At 44.4% G+C, this 24,471-nt stretch overlaps 1 protein-coding gene across 2 annotated transcripts in view; it reads left to right on the plus strand.

The window, feature by feature from the left end:
• LOC120058250 (integrin alpha-6-like) overlaps window positions 1-24,471 on the plus strand; it is a 58,346-nt gene that overhangs the window by 22,436 nt on the left and 11,439 nt on the right. The window contains exon 1 of one of the 2 annotated variants that reach the window (XM_039006771.1): window positions 5,072-5,319. The exons of the other annotated variant lie outside the window; for it this stretch is intronic. Within the exon in view, the coding sequence (XP_038862699.1) occupies window positions 5,138-5,319 (182 nt within the window). The 5' untranslated portion in view covers window positions 5,072-5,137. Of the gene's footprint in view, window positions 1-5,071; window positions 5,320-24,471 lie in introns of those variants that run through there. 2 annotated transcript variants of the gene reach the window in all.

Below are 24,471 nucleotides of genomic sequence, written 5' to 3' on the forward strand. Positions count from 1 at the left end.
AAGACTAATGCTCACACTTTGAGTCAGAAGTCTCCCAACAAGAGTGTTATGCACAGTGTTATCCTCTAGTTCATCAGACTGAGGGCAGAGTGCCCCTTACATGCTGACCACACCGCTCGCGCGCATGTTGATTTGGTCCACCCACACCAGACACAATCAGGACACGCAGGTTGAAATATCAAAACTAACTTTGAACCAACTATATTAATTTGGGGACAGGTCGAAAAGCATGAAACATTTATGGCAATTTAGCGAGCTAACTTGCTGTTGCTAGTTAATCTGTCCTGGGATATAAACATTGGGCTGTTATTTTACCTGAAATGGTCCTCTACTCCAACAATTAATCCACAGATAAAAGGGTAAACCGAGTTCGTTTCTAGTAATCTCTCCTCCTTCAGGCATCTTCTTCTTCTTTGGACTTTATATGGAGGTTGGCAACCAACTTTAAGATGCATTACCACCACCAAATGGACTGGAGTGTGGACCTCAGTTCATCTTTCAATCACCCACAATCACCCAATGGGAGAACCAAGTTCTATTTTAGTGCCTGGCTACGCAGACGCTCGTTGATGCGCTCAAGCAGTGTGGGTGCAATGACTGAATAACATGTATGTGTACATTTATTTTTCACCGCTCGCGCACGCGACGCGGGCGGTGTGGTCAGCATTTTAGGATGTCCTCAGCTCTGACCCACAGTTGCTCTGACTCATTTTGGTATTTTTGGTATTTGGTATTTTATTAGGATGCCCATTAGCTGATGCAAAAGCAGCAGCTACTCTTCCTGGGGCCCACACAAAACATGAAACATAATACAGAATGACATAATACAGAACATCATTAGACAAGAACAGCTCAAGGACAGAACAGCTCAAGGACAGAACTACATGCATCATTCATTTGTTTTATGTTCCCAAAATGTATTGAGAAGATAGCAGGGCATGGCTGGCACATTAGCTGTGTTCTTCCTGTAAGGGGATGTGCCAAGGAGCTGGCATGGTTCCCTGGGAGAGAAGGATGCCATTTCATTTGAGACATACTGTAAGTGTAGAGACCGCAACATTTAGGAATAATTACTTATTCATGAACATTGTGTCCGCCAGGTGTTATGAGTCAGAATGGTCATACATATTTTAGAAGCCATTCTCTTATTGATGAAGGATTAGGATCCTATCAAATTGACCATTGTCTATCAAAAGTATTCCTTGTTTTAAGAAGCTTTTAAAATGAAAATCTTTAAGTTTTCTTATGGAGCCTGAATTTGAGAAGCTCCAATCCTTGCAGCTTAATGAACAAAAAAGGCTTGAGGCAAAGACTGGACAAGTCAGATTGCCAATTCTACCTACAGTTGAAGTCGGAAGTTTACATACACTTAGGTTGGAGTCATTAAAACTCGTTTTTCAAACACTCCACAAATCTATTGTTAACAAACTATAGTTTTGGCAAGTCGGTTAGGACATCTACTTTGTGCATGACACAAGTAATTTTTCCAATAATTGTTTACAGACAGATTATTTGACTTATAATTCACTGTATCACAATTCCAGTGGGTCAGAAGTTTACATACACATACACTACACTAAAGTTGACTGTAACTTTAAACAGCTTGGAAAATTCCAGAAAATTATGTCATGGCTTTAGAACCTTGTGATAGGCTAATTGACATAATTTGAGTCAATTGGAGGTGTACCTGTGGATGCATTTCAAGGCCTACCTTCAAACTCAGTGCCTCTTTGCTTGACAAGATGGGAAAATCAAAAGACCTCAGAAACAAAATTGTAGACCTCCACAAGTCTGGTTCATCTTTGGGCGCAATTTCCAAACGCCTTAGGGTACCACGTTCATCTGTACAAACAATAGTACGCAAGTATAAAGACCATGGGACCACGCAGCTGTCATACCGCTCAGGAAGGAGACGCATTCTGTCTCCTAGAGATGAACGTACTTTGGTGCGAAAAGTGCAAATCAATCCCAGAACAACAGCAAAGGACCTTGTGAAGATGCTGGAGGAAACAGGTACAAACGTATCTATATCCACAGTAAAACAGCCCTATATTGACATAACCTGAAAGGCCGCTCAGCAAGGAAGAAGCCACTGCTCCAAAACCGCCATAAAAAAGCCAGACTACGGTTTGCAACTGCACATGGGGACAAAGATCGTACTTTTTGGAGAAATGTCCTCTGGTCTGATGAAACAAAAATAGAACTGTTTGGCCATAATGACCATCGTTATGTTTGGAGGAAAAAGGGGGATGCTTGCAAGCCGAAGAAGACCATCCCAACTGTGAAGCACGGGGGTGGCAGCATCATGTTGTGGGGGTGCTTTGCTGCAGGAGGGACTGGTGCACTTCACAAAATAGATAGCATCATGAGGATGGAAATTATGTGGATATATTGAAGCAACATGTCAAGACATTAGTCAGGAAGTTAAAGCTTGGTAGCAAATGCGTCTTCCAAATGAACAATGACCCCAAGCATACTTCCAATGTTGTGGCAAAATGGCTTAAGGACAACAAAGTCCAGGTATTGGAGTCGCCATCACAAAGCCCTGACCTCAATCCTATAGGAAATTTGTGGGCAGAACTGAAAAAGCGTGTGCGAGCAAGGAGGCCTACAAACCTGACTCAGTTACACCAGCTCTGTCAGGAGGAATGGGACAAAATTCACCCAACTTATTATGAGGAGCTTGTGGAAGGCTACCTAAAACGTTTGACCCAAGTTAAACAATTTAAAGGCAACGCTACCAAATACTAATTGAGTGTATGTAAACTTCTGACCCACTGGGAATGTGATGAAAGCTGAAATAAATCCTTCTCTCTACTATTATTCTGACATTTCACATTCTTAAAATATAGTGGTGATCCTAACTGACCTAAGACAGGGAATTTTTACAAGGATTAAATGTCAGGAATTGTGAAAAACTGAGTTTGAATGTATTTGGCTAAGGTCTATGTAAACTTCCGACTTCAACTGTGTCTCTTTTTCTGCCTGGATTTGGGAGGTTCATTATCCAACTGGTTAGCTTCACAGTTGACCTGCTGTCCATCCATGTCCAAACATTAGTAATACTAAAAAGCCCTGGCCACTTTGACATTATTAGCTAGATGCCCTAAAACATATGGACCTCTTTTGATTATAATTTGTCGGCATAAGAGTGTGATTATTGGTACATATACATTGATGAATTGTAACGTCCTGACCAGAGTTCTTATGTGTTGTGCTTGTTTTAGTGTTGGTCAGGACGTGAGCTGGGTGGGCATTCTATGTTGTGTGTCTAGTTTGTCTGTTTCTGTGTTCAGCCTAATATGGTTCTCAATTAGAGGCAGCTGTCAATCGTTGTCCCTGATTGAGAATCATATATAGGTGGCTTGTTTTGTGTTGGGGATTTGTGGGTGGTTGTTTTCTGTGTCAGTGTTTGTGCCACACGGGACTGTGACGGTTAGTACGTTTGTTGTTTTGTATTTTGTCTAGTTTTCATGTTATTAAATCATGGAAACTTACCACACTGCACATTGGTCCTCCGATCCTTCTCGCCTCTCCTCGTCTGAGGAGGAGGAAGAGCTAGACTGCCGTTACATGAATAGACTACATGTATCTCTCAGTCCAGTCTCGTTACCAAATAGCCATTTCTGATCAATATTGGCTACAGTGAATACCAGTGGTTCTCAAACCTCTCCTCGGGGACCCCCTGCCGGTTCATGTATTTTATCTATTCCAGAACTAGCACACCTGATTCAAATGGTCAACTAATCATCAAGCCCTTGATTAGGTCAATCAAGTGAACTAGTTCAAGGCTAAAACAAAATTGAGAAACATATGGGTGTCCCCGAGGAGAAGTTTGAGAACCTCTGGGCTAACCTAACCAGGTAAAACTCCGGACCCTTGTATGACATAGTAATAAATTAGCTGTAAAATGGTTTTATATGGGCTAGTCATACAAGTCATATGTATTTTTTTTACTAAACAACAAATGCGATTGGACAATAGAATTATCAGGGCATCTGTAATTAAAAAGTTACTCACATAGTATGTCATCACTATTGTGTTGATTGATTAATTCCAGTCAATAATTTTTGGATTGAAAAGGTCTAGGTAGTTTAGCCACCTGAAGTTTGAATATAAACAACATTTTATCACATTCCCATTTTTCTTAGCACAAATAAATAGGCCTTTTTTAGGCTATAAATGCATAGCTTAGGCTATAAATACATGACATTACCGCTTAATTTCCCCTGGCCAGAGGGATCAGAGCGCATAGGCTTCTCTAGGCTACCTGCAGCTGTGGTGGTTATCAGTAAACTACAGTTGATCAGACTGAAGCACAGATTAATTGCGCGTGAGTTGACAATGAGGCAAATCAGTCTAAATAACAATACTTGCTTTTGTGTCCATATTTTTTTAACCGAATAAAAGTGTTGGGGCATCTACATTTTTGTTGTTGTTAGTATCTCGAAATTTCGATTTAGTATGTCGAATTTTTGACTTAAGTACCTCGACATTTTGAGATAGTATCTACATTTTATATTGTTTTTGGTGGTGGGAATGGGCTTCCATAGTTATTTGACCATGTCAAGGGGAAAAAATATCTAAAAGTAATGGTAAATTTCACACTAATAAACCTCAAATGGAAACTGGAATGAATGACGACTACTGAATGGCCATTGCAGGTAAAATGTAATTAAAATCAAACCCCAGAAAACTGTTGTGGGGATTTGCAAGGTGACGTAAGTAAAGGGTGGAGGACAGCAAAGGAGTGTCACTAGTCAACACAGCCACAAATGGCTAAACCCCGTTTATTTCTACAATTTCTCTTCTTAAAATGTGATTTAAACATAACCCTAACCTGAACTCTAATCGTAACCACACTGCTAATACTAAACCTAATTCCAACCTTAAATGAAAAACAAAAAGCTGATTTTTGTTTTCAAGAATGTTTACCATAGCCAATTTTGACTTTTGTCGATGTGTTAAGTAGTGAAAACCAAGCAGAGGAGGGAGGGGCGCTGTACTGCACGAACTTAATCCATAACCCCGGGAAAACAACAGTACCATTCAGCAGAGAATCCTGAGCGAGGTGTAGTGGAACGTGGAGACAGCGGCACAACATTGGACTATAGTGGTACCATTAGGTCCTAGCGCAATGGTTCTCTCAATAAGATATTTTCCAATTCATGTGGCACTTTTTTGTTTGCTAGAATGGACTCATATATCAGCCTTCAACCTGGATACCTTGAATGTCCTGAGGAAAGACGGGGAACCCGGCAGTTTATTTGGATTCTCTCTAGCCATGCACCGGCAACTTATTCCTTCAGATAAGAGAATGTAAGTTTCGTCTGTTTTGTTGTTGATATTGTTGTTGAATTAGTTATGTGACATTTATTAGGCTTACACTTCGTGTGGGTAGGTTAGGCTACTTATTGTGCGTCTCCAGTCTCCATTTTACAGTAACGTTAGTTGGAGCGTTCATCACTTGATGCATGGTAGCAGGTCCATTGATCAAATTCCTGTGGGACCGTTTTCTTGTCAAGGGAGGAGAATATTGTGCATTTAAAACGATACTGTGTATTTAAAAACGTTTCCTATTAACGCAACGTTCCACAATTGTTTCGTTATGGAGATAAATTAACTATTGCTATTCGTACATGGTTTTTAAATATTTTAAGGTCTTAAACATTTTTTTTACTCTCTATGTTTTGGAGACCTACGTGTTGAATGCGTGTTAATAGGCTAGAAGCACAATGAGTATTTATATTCAGTAGTGCGTGGGTCCAGTCATTGTGTGTTTCAGAATGCCCTTTGACAGCGGCCTTGCTACAAATTAACAATGGAAAACCAGAGGTAACGAGCTTTGTCATTGGAGAAATCATGCATGTTAATGACATTTATTCAAAAGAAAGTGACTCTATCCCCCAAATGAGAGCTTGAGATGGGAGCCTCTGAATATGAATAGGAAATATGTAAGGACATTAAAAAGTGAATACACACGGGATATCATACGTTTTTTTTTCATAGTATGGGACACTGTATTGCACACCCAGATGTTTATTGAAAAGTATATTATCACTGTTATCATTTCAGAAGAATTTTGGTAAATTCAAGTAACCAACAGCATTACTTCTGCTGTTTTTCATTCTTAAAAATAGATCTGCCTGCAACTCCATTCTTGTGCACTTATTTAATGAGTTCATAACATGGTTATAACCCCGAGTTTATAACAAATGGTTGTCGTTCTACTAAATAGCAACTCAGGCATCTGCTGTGGTGCAACCATGGTTTTATCTATTCAGCTGTAATCCATTCTCTGATAGTTTAGATGAATTCCTGTGAAAAGTGGAATGATTGGTGACCTGGTGTAATTGTCCCAACTGAGAGTGGATGAGTGTGGCATGGGTCGGGGTGAATTATTGGTTTAGAACAGGGTGCTAAGGGCAGTGGCCCAGACAGAACACACTGTGTGTGTGCAGTGCACTGTGCACTATTTAAAAACATTGCAGCCATAAACATTGAATATATTTAGATAAAGAACAATCCATGAAGTCCAACTTCATCAAATAAAGATGTATTTTAACTATGGTCAGCATTGCTGTATTACCGAAAGAGCAAAATATATTGACATACCTGACATTCAATAATGATTAGTAATGGTAATGATAGATAGGATGGGCACCATCCGTGTGTAACCTGTGATTCATTTAATTTAGCCAACCCTGAGGTGGCAGGAAAGTTAGGGGTGAGTGCAATGATCCAGCGCGGGACAAAACCATGCCTCACAGGTGTGTGTTCCAGCTACCCACCAGAAGAACAGAGCAGGGGGATGGGCTCTGCTGCATGTCACATCCACACACATACTGTAGCCAGGGTGAGCTTAGCTGAGCTCCAACAAGCAAGCACACATTTGGTGGCAGCCAGAGGGCACTTGCTGCAGTACATTAGAGATGCAAAGGCCCAGTCTGCCATGCACTGATAACAACATTTAGGCCAGGATTCCTTAGATCACTCAGATTGCCCTTCTTTTGCTTAGATCCTCACTTAGATCCTGCTTTGAGGAATGCAATGAGAACCTCTTCAGGTACGGCAGTTCTTGGTATGATTATTAACAAATTTACTACATGTTTATCACCTTCAACGCCAGAGATTTTTAGGTCAAGCAATATTATAAGTTAAATTCTTATAATTAGCATGTATAGTAGGAGGATGCAGTTAAGCATAACCATAGTGTCATTTGAAAGGGAACATGCTTGAGGTTAAGTGCTTTGAATAAAGGTTAGAATAAGACAGTTAAAATGCTTATCGGTGACAAAATCATGCCTTTGTGCCCATAAATGGATAGGGAGTGGAAACAGATGAACAACACAACTTAAAAAAAAAAAATGTAATGCTATTTTCAAAGCACATTTTCACCGTAATGGCTGCTGTAAATTACTAGTTAAAAAAAGTTGAATGTCCTACTTGTATGTTAATGTTTTACAAGTGTGTGTATCTCTCTGCCTGTCCAAGAAATAAGTTCAAGAGAAGCCTGCTGATGGCCCAAAGCAGCAGTCTCTAAAATATATAGTGAATTTCATGGTATTTGTTGGACAAACAGAACCTTGGTATTTCTCAGGAGCCTGGCAGTTGGCTGTGTCCCAGTCAATTTCAAAGGGTGGCTAGAATTCCTTGGTTGGGTAGAGAGAGAGCCACTGATTTATTAGCAAAGATAGAAGAGCTCAAGTCTTAGTGTTTTGAAAAGCCACACACATTGGGATCAGATTTACTAAGCAATGTCATTTCGGAAGAATAACAATTCAAACAAAATTCAAGTCAATGTTAGGAGAAAGACAAACATTCTAGTAAATCTGTCCCTGTCTTCCACAGAACTCTAATGAAGGCTAAGAAGACCTGTGGAAAATGAACCATTTGCCTTTATGACAGTTTCCCTTCCCTGTTGGGTTCTTGTCCTTGGTTGGTTGTTACAAAGAAGATAGTATCATAAAAAAAATGTGTAGGCCTATCTGTTTTAGGTCATTGAGACCAGAAGGGAAACACAGTGTCTTGTAAACATTTTGTCTGTAATCAAATCAAATCAAATGTATTTATATAACCCTTCTTACATCAGCTGATATATCAAAGTGCTGTACAGAAACCCAGCCTAAAATACCCCAAACAGCAAGCAATGCATCCGTGCTTTACTTGAACTGAAATAGGTGCCGGTACAGTTTATCTTTAGGTGCAGGAGCTCCACTATACTTTTGATGTAATATTCTAGGAACAGGAGCTCAAGCAGTAGAACATTTGAGGTACCGGTACTCAGCTCTGGTGAGCTCCTGCCAAAGTCAAGAACTGGCTGTGATCTCAAATTTAGATCCTCATGTGATCTTAGATAATGAACAAACCAAGTGAAAGCAGAGTTGAGCACAAAGATAGTTAATGTGTAGCCCTGGCTAACAGCTGTGATGCTCATTAACCCGCTATGTCATTACACAGCTTAGAAAACCAAATGTCAACGCAAATATTTGTGAAACCAATCGACAATTGACTCTATTTATGTTTTCCCCCACCTAGAGCACCTGATATTCACAGTCAGTGGTGTTAATGGAAAATGCACATCTGGCCAAATAATCAGCAACATTTAATTGGGAATATGAATTAATTAATAATGTTAGCAAATCATTTATTGGCTATTGCTTGTACTGAGTGACCACTTCCTTTTTAGTACATTGGGGCTTGGAACTATTTTTTTAAAGGAGCGTATAGTCTATTATGATGAGTTGGCCATACTTATTGGAGCAGCGGGTGTGGCTATATAACAGACTAATATCCTCACTATCTGAACTCAACTCAACTCAACCAAAGGGATTAACTCACTTACCCTTCCTCTCTAGTTAGATAACCTTCGGTGTCTAGCAATGATTGTGTAAAACTGATTTGAACTCAAAACAACCTCAAGCCCTTCAGGGTTTATTGCCAATGTTTCTGTGCACTTAAAAAAAAATGTTGTGTTGAAAGCCGCCCATCTAAAGTGAAAGAAGTGAACAGTCATTGTGTATCTTTGCAACTCCCCAATGGTTGCATTGAAAGCACAACCTCGTTTTAAGTGTGATACACTAAAGTATTTTCCTTCCTTCTAATTATATAGGTTCCGAGGGAGTGGAAGTGATGAGTAGAGATCTACCTTTTTCCATCTGACACTGTATATTAGGGCTCCCAAGTGGCGCAGCGGTCTAAGGCACTGCATCTCAGTGCAAAAGGCATCACTACAGACACCCAGGTTCAAATCCAGGCTTTATTACAACCGGCCAAGATTGGGAGTCCCATAGGGTGGCGCACAATTGGCACAGGTTTGGCTGGTGTAGGCCGTCATTGTAAATAAGGATTTGTTCTTAATTGACTTGCATAATAATATACACTACCTTTCAAGTTTTTGGGGTCACTTAGAAATGTCCTTGTTTTTGAACGAAAAACACATGTTTGTTGTCCATTACAATAACATCAAATTGATCAGAAATACAGTGTAGACATTGTTAATGTTGTAAATGACTATTGTAGCTGGAACCGGCAGTTTTTTTATGGAATATCTACATAGGCGTACAGAAGCCCATTATCAGCAACCATCACTTCTGTGTTCCAATGGCACGTTGTGTTAGCTAATCCAAGTTTATCCTTTTAAAAGGCTAATTGATCATTAGAAAACCCTTTTGCAATTATGTTAGCACAGCTGAAAACTGTTGTGCTGATTAAAGAAACAAAAAACTGGCCTTCTTTAGACTAGTTGAGTATCTGGAGCATCAGTGTAACGATGTGCACTGAAAGTCAGGAAGCAAGTTCAGGGAGTGAGTGTTTTTATAAATAAATGCAAAATAATACAGAACACGAACAACGCACAGACATGAAACAGAAACGGAAACAATGACGCCTGGGGAAGGAAAGGGAGTGACATATATAGGGAAGGTAATCAGGGAAGTGATGGAGTCCAGGTGAATCTGATGACACGCAGGTGTGCGTAACGATGGTGACAGGTGTGCGCCCTAATGAGCCGCCTGGTGACCTAGAGGTGGGAGAGGGAGCACACGTGACAATCAGCATTTGTGGGTTCAATTACAGACTCAAAATGACCAGAAACAAAGAACTTTCTTCTGAAACTCGTCAGTCTATTCTTGTTCTGAGAAATGAAGGCTATTCCATGCGAGAAATTGCCAAGAAACTGAAGATCTCGTTCAACGCTGTGTATTACTCCCTTCACAAAACAGCGCAAACTGGCTCTAACCAGAATAGAAAGAGGAGTGGGAGGCCCCGGTGCACAACTGAGCAAGAGGACAAGTACATTAGAGTGTCTAGTTTGAGAAACAGACGCCTCACAAGTCCTCAACTGTCAACTTCATTAAATAGTCCCCGCAAAACACCAGTCTTAACATCAACAGTGAAGAAGCAACTCCGGGATGCTGGCCTTCTAGGCAAAGTTCCTCTGTCCAGTATCTGTGTTCTTTTGCCCATCTTAATATTTAATTTTTATTGGCCAGTCTGATATATGGCTTTTTCTTTGCAACTCTGCCTAGAAGGCCAGCATCCCGGAGTCACGTCTTCACTGTTGATGTTGAGACTAGAGGTCGAACGATTATGATTTTTCAATGCCAATACCGATACCGATTATTGGAGGACCAAAAAAAGCCGATATCGATTAATCGGTTTTTATATATATATTTGTAATAATGACAATTACAACAATAATGAATGAACAATGAACACTTTTATTTTAACTTAATATAATACATAAATAAAATCTATTTAGTCTTAAATAAATAATGAAACATGTTCAATTTAGTTTAAATAATGCAAAAACACAGTGTTGGAGAAGAAAGTAAAAGTGCAATATGTGCCATGTAAAAAAGCTAACGTTTAAGTTCCTTGCTCAGAACATGTCACGGCCGTTGTAAGGAGGAGACCAAGGCGCAGCGTGTTATGCGTACATACTTATTTATTTTAACGAATGAACACTGAACAAACTAACAAAATAACAAAAACGAACCGTGAAGCTATATGGATAGTGCAGACAGGCAACTAAACATAGAACAAGAACCCACGAACACCAAAGGGAAAATGGCTACCTAAATATGATCCCCAATCAGAGACAACGATAAACAGCTGCCTCTGATTGGGAACCATATTAGGCCACCATAGATATACAAATCACCTAGACCTACAAACACTCTATACATACAAAAACCCTAGACAGTACAAAAACTAACGTACTCACCCTAGTCACACCCTGACGTAACCAAAATATAAAGAAAACATAGATATCTCAGGTCAGGGCGTGACAGAACATGAGAACATATGAAAGCTGGTGGTTCAATATTCCCAGTTCTTCAATTTTTATTTATTTTATTTTTTATTTCACCTTTATTTAACCAGGTAGGCTAGTTGAGAACAAGTTCTCATTTGCAACTGTGACCTGGCCAAGATAAAGCATAGCAGTGTGAACAGACAACAACACAGAGTTACACATGGAGTAAACAATAAACAAGTCAATAACATGGTAGAAAAAAAAGAGAATCTATATACAATGTGTGCAAAAGGCATGAGGAGGTAGGCAATAAATCGAATAATTACAATTTAGCAGATTAACACTGGAGTGATAAATCATCAGATGATCATGTGCAAGTAGAGATACTGGTGTGCAAAAGAGCAGAAAAGTAAAAAAAAAAAAAAGGCAGTATGAGGGTGAGGTAGGTAAATTGGGTGGGCTATATACCGATGGACTATGTACAGCTGCAGCGATCGGTTAGCTGCTCAGATAGCAGATGTTTAAAGTTGTTGAGGGAGATAAAAGTCTCCAACTTCAGAGATTTTTGCAATTCGTTCCAGTCGCAGGCAGCAGAGAACTGGAAGGAAAGGCGGCCAAATGAGGTTTTGGCTTTAGGGATGATCAGTGAGATACACCTGCTGGAGCGAGTGCTACGGGTGGGTGTAGCCATCGTGACCAGTGAACTGAGATAAGGCGGCACTTTACCTAGCATAGCCTTGTAGATGACCTGGAGCCAGTGGGTCTGACGACGAACATGTAGCGAGGGCCAGCCGACTAGGGCATACAGGTCGCAGTGGTGGGTTGTATAAGGTGCTTTAGTAACAAAACGGATGGCACTGTGATAAACTGCATCCAGTTTGCTGAGTAGAGTATTGGAAGCTATTTTGTAGATGACATCGCCGAAGTCGAGGATCGGTAGGATAGTCAGGTTTTACTAGGGTAAGTTTGGCGGCGTGAGTGAAGGAGGCTTTGTTGCGAAATAGAAAGCCGACTCTAGATTTGATTTTGGATTGGAGATGTTTGATATGAGTCTGGAAGGAGAGTTTGCAGTCTAGCCAGACACCTAGGTACTTATAGATGTCCACATATTCTAGTTCGGAACCGTCCAGGGTGGTGATGCTAGTCGGGCGTGCGGGTGCAGGCAGCGAACGGTTGAAAAGCATGCATTTGGTTTTACTAGCGTTTAAGAGCAGTTGGAGGCCACGGAAGGAGTGTTGTATGGCATTGAAGCTCGTTTGGAGGTTAGATAGCACAGTGTCCAAGGAAGGGCCAGAAGTATACAGAATGGTGTCGTCTGCGTAGAGGTGGATCAGGGAATCGCCCGCAGCAAGAGCAACATCATTGATATATACAGAGAAAAGAGTCGGCCCGAGAATTGAACCCTGTGGTACCCCCATAGAGACTGCCAGAGGACCGGACAACATGCCCTCCGATTTGACACACTGAACTCTGTCTGCAAAGTAGTTGGTGAACCAGGCAAGGCAGTCATTAGAAAAACCGAGGCTACTGAGTCTGCCGATAAGAATATGGTGATTGACAGAGTCGAAAGCTTTGGCCAGGTCGATGAAGACGGCACAGTACTGTCTTTTATCGATGGCGGTTATGATATCGTTTAGTACCTTGAGCGTGGCTGAGGTGCACCCGTGACCGGCTCGGAAACCGGATTGCACAGTGGAGAAGGTACGGTGGGATTCGAGATGGTCAGTGATCTGTTTGTTGACTTGGCTTTCGAAGACCTTAGATAGGCAGGGCAGGATGGATATAGGTCGGTAACAGTTTGGGTCCAGGGTGTCTCCCCCTTTGAAGAGGGGGATGACCGCAGCAGCTTTCCAATCCTTGGGGATCTCAGATGATACGAAGGAGAGGTTGAACAGGCTGGTAATAGGGGGTGCGACAATGGCGGCGGACAGTTTCAGAAATAGGGGGTCCAGATTGTCAAGCCCAGCTGATTTGTATGGGTCCAGGTTTGCTGCTATCTGGATTTGGGTAAAGGAGAAGCTGGGGAGGCTTGGGCGAGTAGCAGTGGGGGGCGGAGCTGTTGGCCACGGTTGGAGTCGCCAGGAGGAAGGCATGGCCAGTCGTTGAGAAATGCTTGTTGAAGTTTTCGATTATCACGGATTTATCGGTGGTGACCGTGTTACCTAGCCTCAGTGCAGTGGGCAGCTGGGAGGAGGTGCTCTTGTTCTCCATGGACTTTACAGTATCCCAGAACTTTTTGGAGTTAGAGCTACAGGATGCAAATTTCTGCTTGAAGAAGCTGGCCTTTGCTTTCCTGACTGACTGCGTGTATTGGTTCCTGACTTCCCTGAACAGTTGCATATGGCGGGGACTCTTCGATGCTATTGCAGTTCGCCACAGGATGTTTTTGTGCTGGTCGAGGGCAGTCAGGTCTGGAGTGAACCAAGGGCTATATCTGTTCTTAGTTCTGCATTTTTTGAACGGAGCATGCTTATCTAATATGGTGAGGAAGTAACTTTTAAAGAATGACCAGGCATCCTCAACTGACAGGATGAGGTCAATATCCTTCCAGGGTACCCGGGCCAGGTCGATTAGAAAGGCCTGCTCGCAGAAGTGTTTTAGGGAGCGTTTGACAGTGATGAGGGGTGGTCGTTTGACCGCGGACCCGTAGCGGATACAGGCAATGAGGCAGTGATCGCTGAGATCTTGATTGAAGACAGCAGAGGTGTATTTGGAGGGCAAGTTGGTCAGGATAATGTCTATTAGGGTGCCCATGTTTACGGATTTAGGGTTGTACCTGGTGGGTTCCTTGATGATTTGTGTGAGATTGAGGGCATCTAGCTTAGATTGTAGGACTGCCGGGGTGTTAAGCATATCCCAGTTTAGGTCACCTAACAGAACAAACTCTGAAGCTAGATGGGGGGCGATCAATTCACAGATGGTGTCCAGGGCACAGCTGGGAGCTGAGGGGGGGTCGGTAGCAGGCGGCAACAGTGAGAGACTTATTTCTGGAGAGATTCATTTTTAAAATTAGAAGTTCGAACTGTTAGTTAGCCTTTGCAGGCTAACTCCTCCCCCTTTGGCAGTTCTATCTTGACGGAAAGTGTTATAGTTGGGTATGGAAATCTCTGAATTTTTGGTGGCCTTCCTAAGCCAGGATTCAGACACGGCAAGGACATCAGGGTTGGCAGAGTGTGCTAAAGCGGTGAGTAAGACAAACTTAGGGAGGAGGCTTCTGATGTTGACATGCATGAGACCAAGGCTTTTTCGATCACAGAAGTCAACAAATGAGGGTGCCTGGGGACATGCAGGGCCTGGGTTTACCTCCACATCACCCGAGGAACAGAGGAGTATGTCACGATCGTCATAATAAGCGGACCAAGGCGCAGCGGGATATGAAGACATCTTCTTTTATTAAAGATGACGAAACGAACACTTTTACAAAACAAAACAACAAACGACCGTGAAGCTACAAACGTAAGTGCATACACAAGCTACAAAACGTTCAACATAGACAATTACCCACAAACACCTAAAGCCTATGGCTGCCTTAAATATGGCTCCCAATCAGAGACAACAATAAACAGCTGTCTCTGATTGAGAACCAAATCAGGCAACCATAGACTTTCCTAAACACCTACACTGAACACAACCCCATACATACTAAAAACCCCTTAAACAATACACACACCCTAAACTAAACAAAACACACAAACATCCCCCATGTCACACCCTGACCTAACTAAACTAATAAAGAAAATCAATATAACAGAGGCCAGGGTGTGACAGTACCCGGCCGCAAAACCTGACACAGAAGGGGAGGGTCCGGGTGGGCCTTCCTATGGTGGCGGCTCGGGTGCGGGACGTGGACCCCCCTCCACCATAGTCACTAACCGCTTTGGTGGCACCTTTGGAACGGCGAGTCCCGGACTGAATACCATCCCAGAGGGCGCCACTGGACGGAGGGGCAGCTCCGGACTGAGGGGCAGCTCCGGACTGAGGGGCAGCTCCGGACTGAGGGGCAGCTCCGGACTGAGGGGCAGCTCCGGACTGAGGGGCAGCTCCGGACTGGCAGATGGCTCTGGCGGATCCTGGCTGACTGACGGCTCTGGCGGATCCTGGCTGGCTGACGGCTCTGGCGGATCCTGGCTGGCTGACGGCTCTGGCGGATCCTGGCTGGCTGACGGCTCTGGCGGATCCTGGCTGGCTGACGGCTCTGGCGGATCCTGGCTGGCTGACGGCTCTGGCGGATCCTGGCTGGCTGGCTCTGTCAGATCCTGGCTGGCTGGCTCTGGCGGATCCTGGCTGGCTGACGGCTCTGGCGGATCCTGGCTGGCTGACGGCTCTGGCGGATCCTGGCTGGCTGGCGGCTCTGGCGGATCCTGGCTGGCTGGCGGCTCTGGCGGATCCTGGCTGGCTGACGGCTCTGGCGGATCCTGGCTGGCTGACGGCTCTGGCGGATCCTGGCTGGCTGACGGCTCTGGCGGATCCTGGCTGGCTGACGGCTCTGGCGGATCCTGGCTGGCTGACGGCTCTGGCGGATCCTGGCTGGCTGACGGCTCTGGCTGGTCATGGCTGGCTGACGGCTCTGGCTGGTCATGGCTGGCTGACGGCTCTGGCTGGTCATGGCTGGCTGACGGCTCTGGCTGGTCATGGCTGGCTGACGGCTCTGGCTGGTCATGGCTGGCTGACGGCTCTGGCTGGTCATGTCTGGCGGACGGCTCTGGCTGATCCTGTCTGGCGGACGGCTCTGGCTGATCCTGTCTGGCGGACGGCTCTGGCTGATCCTGTCTGGCGGACGGCTCTGGCTGCTCCTGTCTGGCGGACGGCTCTGGCTGCTCCTGTCTGGCGGAAGGCTCTGGCTGCTCCTGTCTGGCGGAAGGCTCTGGCTGCTCCTGTCTGGCGGACGGCTCTGGCTGCTCCTGTCTGGCTGACGGCTCTGGCTGGTCATGGCTGGCTGACGGCTCTGGCTGGTCATGGCTGGCTGACGGCTCTGGCTGGTCATGGCTGGCTGACGGCTCTGGCTGGTCATGGCTGGCTGACGGCTCTGGCTGGTCATGTCTGGCGGACGGCTCTGGCTGATCCTGTCTGGCGGACGGCTCTGGCTGATCCTGTCTGGCGGACGGCTCTGGCTGATCCTGTCTGGCGGACGGCTCTGGCTGCTCCTGTCTGGCGGACGGCTCTGGCTGCTCCTGTCTGGCGGAAGGCTCTGGCTGCTCCTGTCTGGCGGAAGGCTCTGGCTGCTCCTGTCTGGCGGAAGGCTCTAGCGGCTCCTGTCTGGCGGACGGCTCTAGCGGCTCCTGTCTGGCGGACGGCTCTGAAGGCTCATGGCAGACGGGCGGCTTTGCAGGCTCAGTACAGACGGGCGGCTTTGAAGGCTCAGTACAGACGGGCAGTTCATGCGGCGCTTGGCAGACGGACAGTTCAGACGGCGTTGGGCAGACGGATGGCTCAGATGGCGCTGGGTAGACGGATGGCTCAGATGGCGCTGGGCAGACGGATGGCTCAGATGGCGCTGGGCAGGCAGGCAGCTCAGACGGCGCTGGGCAGACGAGCAGTGCAGGCGGCGTTGGGCAGACGGCCGACTCTGACCTGCTGAGGCGCACAGTAGGCCTGGTGCGTGGTGCCGGAACTGGTGGTACCGGACTGGAGACACGCACCTCAAGGCTAGTGCGGGGAGCAGGAACAGGGCACACTGAGTTCTCGAGGCGCACTATAGGACTGGTGCGTGGTACCGGGACTGGTGGTACCGGGCTGAGGGCACGCACCTCAGGGCGAGTGCGGGGAGAAGGATCAGTGCGTACAGGGCTCTGGAGATGCACATGAGGCTTGGTGCGTGGTGCCGGAACTGGTGGTACCGGACTGGAGACACGCACCTCAAGGCTAGTGCGGGGAGCAGGAACAGGGCATACTGGACCCTGGAGACGCACATTAGGCCTAGTGCGTGATGCCGGCACTGGTGGTACCGGGCTGGGGACACGCATCTCAGGGCTAGTGCGGGGAGCAGGAACAGTGCGTACAGGGCTCTGGAGACGCACATTAGACCTAGTGCGTGGTGCCGGAACTGGTGGTACGGGGCTGGGGACACGCATCTCAGGATGAGTGCAAGAAGCAGGAACAGGACACACCGGGTTGTGAAGGTGTACTGGAGACCTGGTGTGTATAGCCAGCATCAAATCTTCCGGAACTTTAACACAAGTTTCAGGCTGAGTACGAGGAACTGACACAGGTGGCATCGGACAGCTAACACGCTCCTCAGGGAAAATGCCATGCATACTCTGCCAAATCAACAGCTCTCTCTCTTCACTCTCCTCCAATTTCGTCAACAACTCCTCGAATGTCTCATAATCTCCCCTTCGTTCACTCTCCTCCAATCTGTCCAATAACTCCTCGACAATCTCAGACTCACCCCTCAACTTCGCCGACTGCTCCAAGTGCCCCCCCTCCAAGAATTTTTTTGGGCTGTCTCTCGGGCTTCCTACCGTGTCGCCGTGCTGCCTCCATCTCTGCCTTGGGGCGGTGATATTCCCCTGGCTGTGCCCAGGGTCCTCTCCCGTCTAGGATTTCCTCCCATGTCCAGAAATCCTGCGATCGCTGCTGTTGCTTTTTATTCCGCCGCTTGGTCCTTTGTTGGTGGGTAATTCTGTCACGATCGTCATAATAAGCGGACCAAGGCGCAGCGGGATATGAAGACATCTTCTTTTATTAAAGATGACGAAACACGAAACGAACACTTTTACAAAACAAAACAACAAACGACCGTGAAGCTACAAACGTAAGTGCATACACAAGCTACAAAACGTTCAACATAGACAATTACCCACAAACACCTAAAGCCTATGGCTGCCTTAAATATGGCTCCCAATCAGAGACAACAATAAACAGCTGTCTCTGATTGAGAACCAAATCAGGCAACCATAGACTTTCCTAAACACCTACACTGAACACAACCCCATACATACTAAAAACCCCTTAAACAATACACACACCCTAAACTAAACAAAACACACAAACATCCCCCATGTCACACCCTGACCTAACTAAACTAATAAAGAAAATCAATATAACAGAGGCCAGGGTGTGACAGAGTAGTAGGATGAGGGTGCGGCTAAAGGCTACCAAAACTGGTCGCCTAGAGCGTTGGGGACAAGGAATAAAAGGAGCAGATTTATGGGCGTGGTAGAATAGATTCTGGGCATAATGTGCAGACAGGGGTATGGTGGGGCACGGGTACAGCGGAGGCAAGCCCAGGCACTGGGTGATGATAAGAGAGGTTGTATCTCTGGACATGCTGGTCACAATGGGTGAGGTCACCGCATGTGTGGGAGGTGGGACAAAGGAGGTATCAGAGGTACGGGGAGTGGAACTACGGGCTCCATTGCAAACCAAAACAATGATAACTAGCCTGAACAACAGTATACAAGGCATATTGATATTTGAGAGAGGCATACAGTAATTGCAGGTCTTGATTGGGAGAGCTAGCTAAAACAACAGGTGAGATAACAGCAGCTAGTCAGCTAACACAGCAACAGCAGGTAAAACGGCGATGACTAGGCAGAGAGGGTCGGATTAACTACACACAGAGCCTGAGTTAAAACACAGAGCCGACAGATAAAACACAAATAAACAGAATGGAGTACCGTGAATGGACAGTCCAGCAGGCATCAGCTGTGTAGCCAAGTGATCATAGTGTCCAGGGGGCAGCCGTAGATGGAGCAGGGAAGCCGCCACTACGCTAGCACGCGGCATTTAAAGTTAGTAGCCCGGGGGTGGTCTGCTCAGACGGAGGGGGTCTGCTCAGACGGAGGCCGGTTGAGGGCACAGCGGATGGGGTATTCGTCGGCAGACCAGACGTGGTGGTACGGCGGGGCGCCGTGTCGACAGAGAATCCAAGCCAGATGGCGAAAGAGGTATTGTAGAATTTTGTTTGCTAACTGGTGCTAGCTTCGTGGCAGTGGTGCTAGCTGCAAGCTAGCTGTGAGGATCAGAAGTAGTGGCTCAGGGATTACGGCAGGAATCCGGCGTTGTTGTGGAGAGACAGTCCGATGCTGGTAAATTGGTGAGTAATATCCAGGCTAATAACAGGGCTGGTGTCTGTGCAGAAGGTAAAAGCTGCTAATAGTGGCTAAAAATGACTAAATAGCTTGTAGCTGATTAGCTGGTTAGCTACTGGGGGGTTCTTGAATGTGTTCCAAAGTTAAAAAATAATAGCGAATTCCGTATCACATTGGGTGAGGTAGGTTACCGGAAGGTATAATCGAATTAAAAATCGAAAAGAGATAGATTTTTTTTTAAAATATATACAAAAAATACGAAAATACAAAAATACACGAGAGGACGAAACAAAAACACGCCTACACTGCTACGCCATCTTGGATCTATATCAATATTCCCAGTTAAGAAGTTTTAGGTTGAAGTTATTATAGGAATTATGACGAGTTGACTATTTCTCTATACCATTTGTATTTCATATATCTTTGACTATTGGATGTTCTTATAGGCACTTTAGTATTGCCAGCCTAATCTCGGGAGTTGATTGGCATGAAGTCATAAACAGCGCTGTGCTTCAAGCATTGCTAAGAGCTGCTGGCAAACACAGTAAAGTGCTGTTTGAATGAATGCTTACGAGCCTGCTGCTACCTACCGCTTCTCAGTCAGACTGCTTTATCAAATATCAAATCATAGAATTAATTATAATATAATAAACACAGAAATACGAGCCTTAGGTCATTAATATGGTCAAATCCAGAAACTATAATTTCTAAAACAAAACGTTTATTCTTTCAGTTTAATACGGAACCGTTCCATATTTTACCGAACGGGTGGCAACCCTAAGTCTAAATATTGCTGTTACATTGCACAACCTTCAATGTCATGTCATAATTATGTAAAATTCTGGCAAATTAGTTCGCAACGAGCCAGGCAGCCCAAACTGTTGCATATACCCTGACTCTGCTTGCAGTGAAAGCAAGAGAAGTGACGCAATTTCCCTAGTTAATATTGCCTGCTAATATTAATTTATTTTAACCAAATATGCAGTTTAAAAATATATACTTCTGTGTATTGATTTTAAGAAAGGCATTGATGTTTATGGTTATGTACATTTGTGCAAAGATTGTGCTTTTTTTCGGCAATGCGCTTTTGTTAAATCATCACCCGTTTGGCGAAGTTGAAGTAGGCTGTGATTCGATGATAAATGAACAGGCACCACATTGATTATATGCAACGTAGGACAAGCTAGTTAACCTAGTAATATCATCAACCATGTGTAGTTAACTAGTGATTATGTGAAGATTGATTGTTTTTTACAAGATAAGTTTAATGCTAGCTAGCAACTTACCTTGGCTCCTTGCAGCCACAAGGTCCTTTTGACGCTGCACTCGTGCAACAGGTGGTCAGCCTGCCACGCAGTTTCCTTGTTGATTGCAATGTTATCAGCCATAATCGGTGTCCAAAAATGGCCAATGCCGATTAATCGGTCGACTTCTAGTTGAGACTGGTGTTTTGCAGGTACTATTTAATGAAGCTGCCAATTGAGGACTTGAGAGGCGTCTGTTTCTCAAACTAGACACTCTAATGTACTTGCCCTCTTTCTCAGTTGTGCACCGGGGCCTCCCACTCCTCTTTCTATTCTGGTTAGGGCCAGTTTGCGCTGATCTGTGAAGGGAGTAGTACACAGCGTTGTACGAGATCTTCAGTTTCTTGGCAATTTCTCACATGGAATAGCCTTCATTTCTCAGAACAAGAATAGACTGACGAGTTTCAGAAGAAAGTGCTTTGTTTCTAGACATTTTGAGCCTGTAATCGAACCCACAAATGCTGATGCTCCAGATACTCAACTAGTCTAAAGAAGGACAGATTTATTGCTTCTTTAATCAGCAGAACAGTTTTCAGCTGTGCTAACATAATTGCAAAATGTTTTTTTAGTGATCAATTAGCCTTTTAAAATGATAAACTTAGATTAGCTAACACAACTTGCCATTGGAACACAGGACTGATGGTTGCTGATAATGGGCCTCTGTACGCTTGTGTAGATATTCCATAAAAATCAGCCATTTTACAGCTACAATAGTCATTTAAAACATTAACAATGTCTACACTGTATTTCTGATCGATTTGATGTTATTTTAATGGACAAAAAATGTGCTTTTCTTTAAAAAACAAGGACATTTCTAAGAGACCCCAAACTTTTGAAAGGTAGTGTATATATTGAACATGTTAATGCATCCTTTTCAAAACAATGAGTTGGATACCTCCGTGAATAGCTATGTACGTCGATGATTTGGTTAGGATATCTCCACAGTGAAACCAGAGAGAAGGCCATTGAATTGTACATGCCAGGCCATCTGTGCACATGTAACCCAATAGACCGCTTGCAGCAGTTTTCTCTCAGACAAGACACTCAAAACCAACTATAAATCGTGGCTTTTCTAGGATCACACTGTACAGTAGTATGTCTATGAACTCTTTGCACCACATCTAACAGGGGTTTTGTTCCTATCTGAGCTTTCACTGAGCAGGATCTCTGCTTAAATCCAGCACGCCTAATTCTTGTAATGGCCTGGCTGATATAACAAGCCAACTCCAGGCAAGTGCCAAGTGTTGGTGTGGGTAAACGGACACAGTTAGAACAGCTGCAGGGGTCCTGGGGACTGTGAGTGCGCAGCGGTGGGGGCAGCGTCACACATGTGAACAAAGGCCACCACTATTAATTTCCTGTTAGTCTGTAACCAACCATGCTGTTGGTTGATCTGCCATGCTTTGACATGGTCTCTGTTTTGGCTTTCTTTGCTCTTCCTATTGTCTTTTAGACTTCTTGACAGGGATAGGGATATGGCTTCCCATGTATGCTTTTATTTACCTGTGGTAGTTATGCTGACTTGATACTATAACCTGGATGTTTTCTGTTTTAGGGAAACAGGGGCAGTAGATTTGCAATGCTATTTTTTGAATGTGTTCGAAAATGTCTCATTTCCCGCAAATGTAACTTGTTGGCAGTTTGCTACAAAGAAGGTAGCTTAGCGGTAGCTTATATCACATCACAGTGTTCCCATTACTTCTCTAGGGCATTCAGATCTATGAAGACCAGAGGGAAGAAAGTATCAGAAGCTCCAAGTAGCAGTTTTGACTTTTTGGTTCTAATTGCTTAGTCATTCCGAATGAGTTTATCTACATCAGAAGCTGTTTAGTAGTCAATATGACAGAGTGGATAAGGTGCTTGTCCATAAGTCATCAGAAATTAGCAGCTTGTTTACATGTGTGCACCAGACTTTGGATGCAAAGGCTGAAGTGTTGCGTGTTAATGTCAATATTACTCTTCAGTGATTTGCCGAATTCTACAACTATCACTGAGGAGACATACTGAAAACCTTTTCTTGCAGATACAAATCCCTATCTCTGTGTTACTATCTCTGTGTTACTATCTCTGCATTGATGTGTTGTTTCCCACTTAATATAGCTCTACACTCTGGGAAAAAAGGTTCTATCTAGAACAAAAAATGGTTCTTTGCCTGTCCCCATAGGAGAACCCTTCGAAGAACCCTTTTTGGTTCCATATAGAACCCTTTTGGTTCTACCCGGAACCCTTTTGATTCTACCCGGAACCAAAAAGACTTATCCTATGGGGACAGCCGCAGGAACCTTTTGGAACCTTTTTTTCTACAAGTTTATGGGGTTGTTTTCTCCAGGGTTAAGTGAGAGTGTGATGTGCAAGAGTAACATTACAATAAATAAATTGTGATTCTGAAAGCCCTCAACTATATACATTCTAACTGTGCCTAGCACTGAAGCTCAGCTGCACTGTGAAATTGTAGTTACGATCTTTGTATTGACTAAGCTCTTATTTGCATTTCACTGGCTGTTGATAGAAGGGAGGGGACAGAATTTGGGCCTCGATCTTCCTCTTTCCCAACAGGCTTCCTCTTGGGAGTCCTTGTTTGTTAATTGGAGGTCTATGACACTATCCAATGAATCAATAGGGGGTTTACGGAAGAGCCTGTGGAATCATGCAGAGTGGAGGAAGAGGGTGGAGAGGATTTCCTGACCCCTTTGAGGAAATTCTCACAACGTTTCCATTGGATTCACACTGTGGTCCACGATCACCCAAATGTGTTCTCCACTAGAACGGAGGTCCCTAAGCAGTTGAACATAGGACTTGTACTGTGTGGACTGTAATACATTTCCCTAATTGCATTACAAAACGACTTCCTCTAGGTAATATGCAATAGGCCTATGCAATATTTTCGCCCAGAGTGAGCCATTCTCATATTGATGCTTCTGCTCACGTTTTTCTCAGTGCTCCCTGGTATGGGCTGCGGCTCTCACTCACTGTCCAGGCTGGAAAATGTGACACAGAGTGGTCCTGCTGAAGTGTTTCTCTCACTGTGGTTGTTCAACAATGAGCAAGCTGCCTGTGTGTTTCCCTCTTTAGTGTTAGCCCAACAGGAACACTTTTTTATTTAGTGAAGTGCAAGTACAGCCAATTCCTAAAAGCCCTGCTAAGATATTACTTGAAATATTTCATTCCAATATCTCATTCAGTCACAGGTCTTATAAAGCATTGTGCATAAATATATGGTCTCCTGAGTGGGCAGCGGTCTAAGGCACTGAATCTCAGTGCTTGAGGCATAACTACACACACCCTGGTTTGATTCCAGGCTGTATCACAACCGGCCGTGATTGGGAGGCCCATAGGGCGGCACACAATTGGCCCAGCGTGGTTAGGGTTTGGCCGGTGTCGGCCGTCATTGTAAATAAGAATTTGTTCTTAACTGACTTGTCTAGTTAAATAAGTAAATACAAATGTAAATGGCTCTACAAATTATTCAAGCCTTAAACGTATTCACACAGGCCTATTGTCCCCCTGCGGTTGTTAGGATTCTCTGAGGGACTGGGGGTGATTTGGATAAGTTGTTGTCAGTGAGCTAATGTTGTACAGGACAATCACATTATTGAATAGGTTCCAAATTAGATTGTCGGCTCTACTGTTGCTCTGCCTATTGCTCATTGTATTGCACAATAGTCTACTCTACTACATACAGTTGAAGTCGGAAGTTTACATCCACTTAGGTTGGAGTCATTGAAACTTGTTTTTCAACCACTCCACAAATTTCTTGTTAACAAACCATAGTTTTGGCAAGTCGGTTAGGACATCTACTTTGTGCATGACACAAGTAATTTTACCAACAATTGTTTACAGACAGATTATTTCACTTATAATTCACTGTATCACAATT

This window comes from Salvelinus namaycush, chromosome 13 (assembly GCF_016432855.1).
Source record: "Salvelinus namaycush isolate Seneca chromosome 13, SaNama_1.0, whole genome shotgun sequence".
Lineage (NCBI taxonomy): Eukaryota > Metazoa > Chordata > Actinopteri > Salmoniformes > Salmonidae > Salvelinus > Salvelinus namaycush.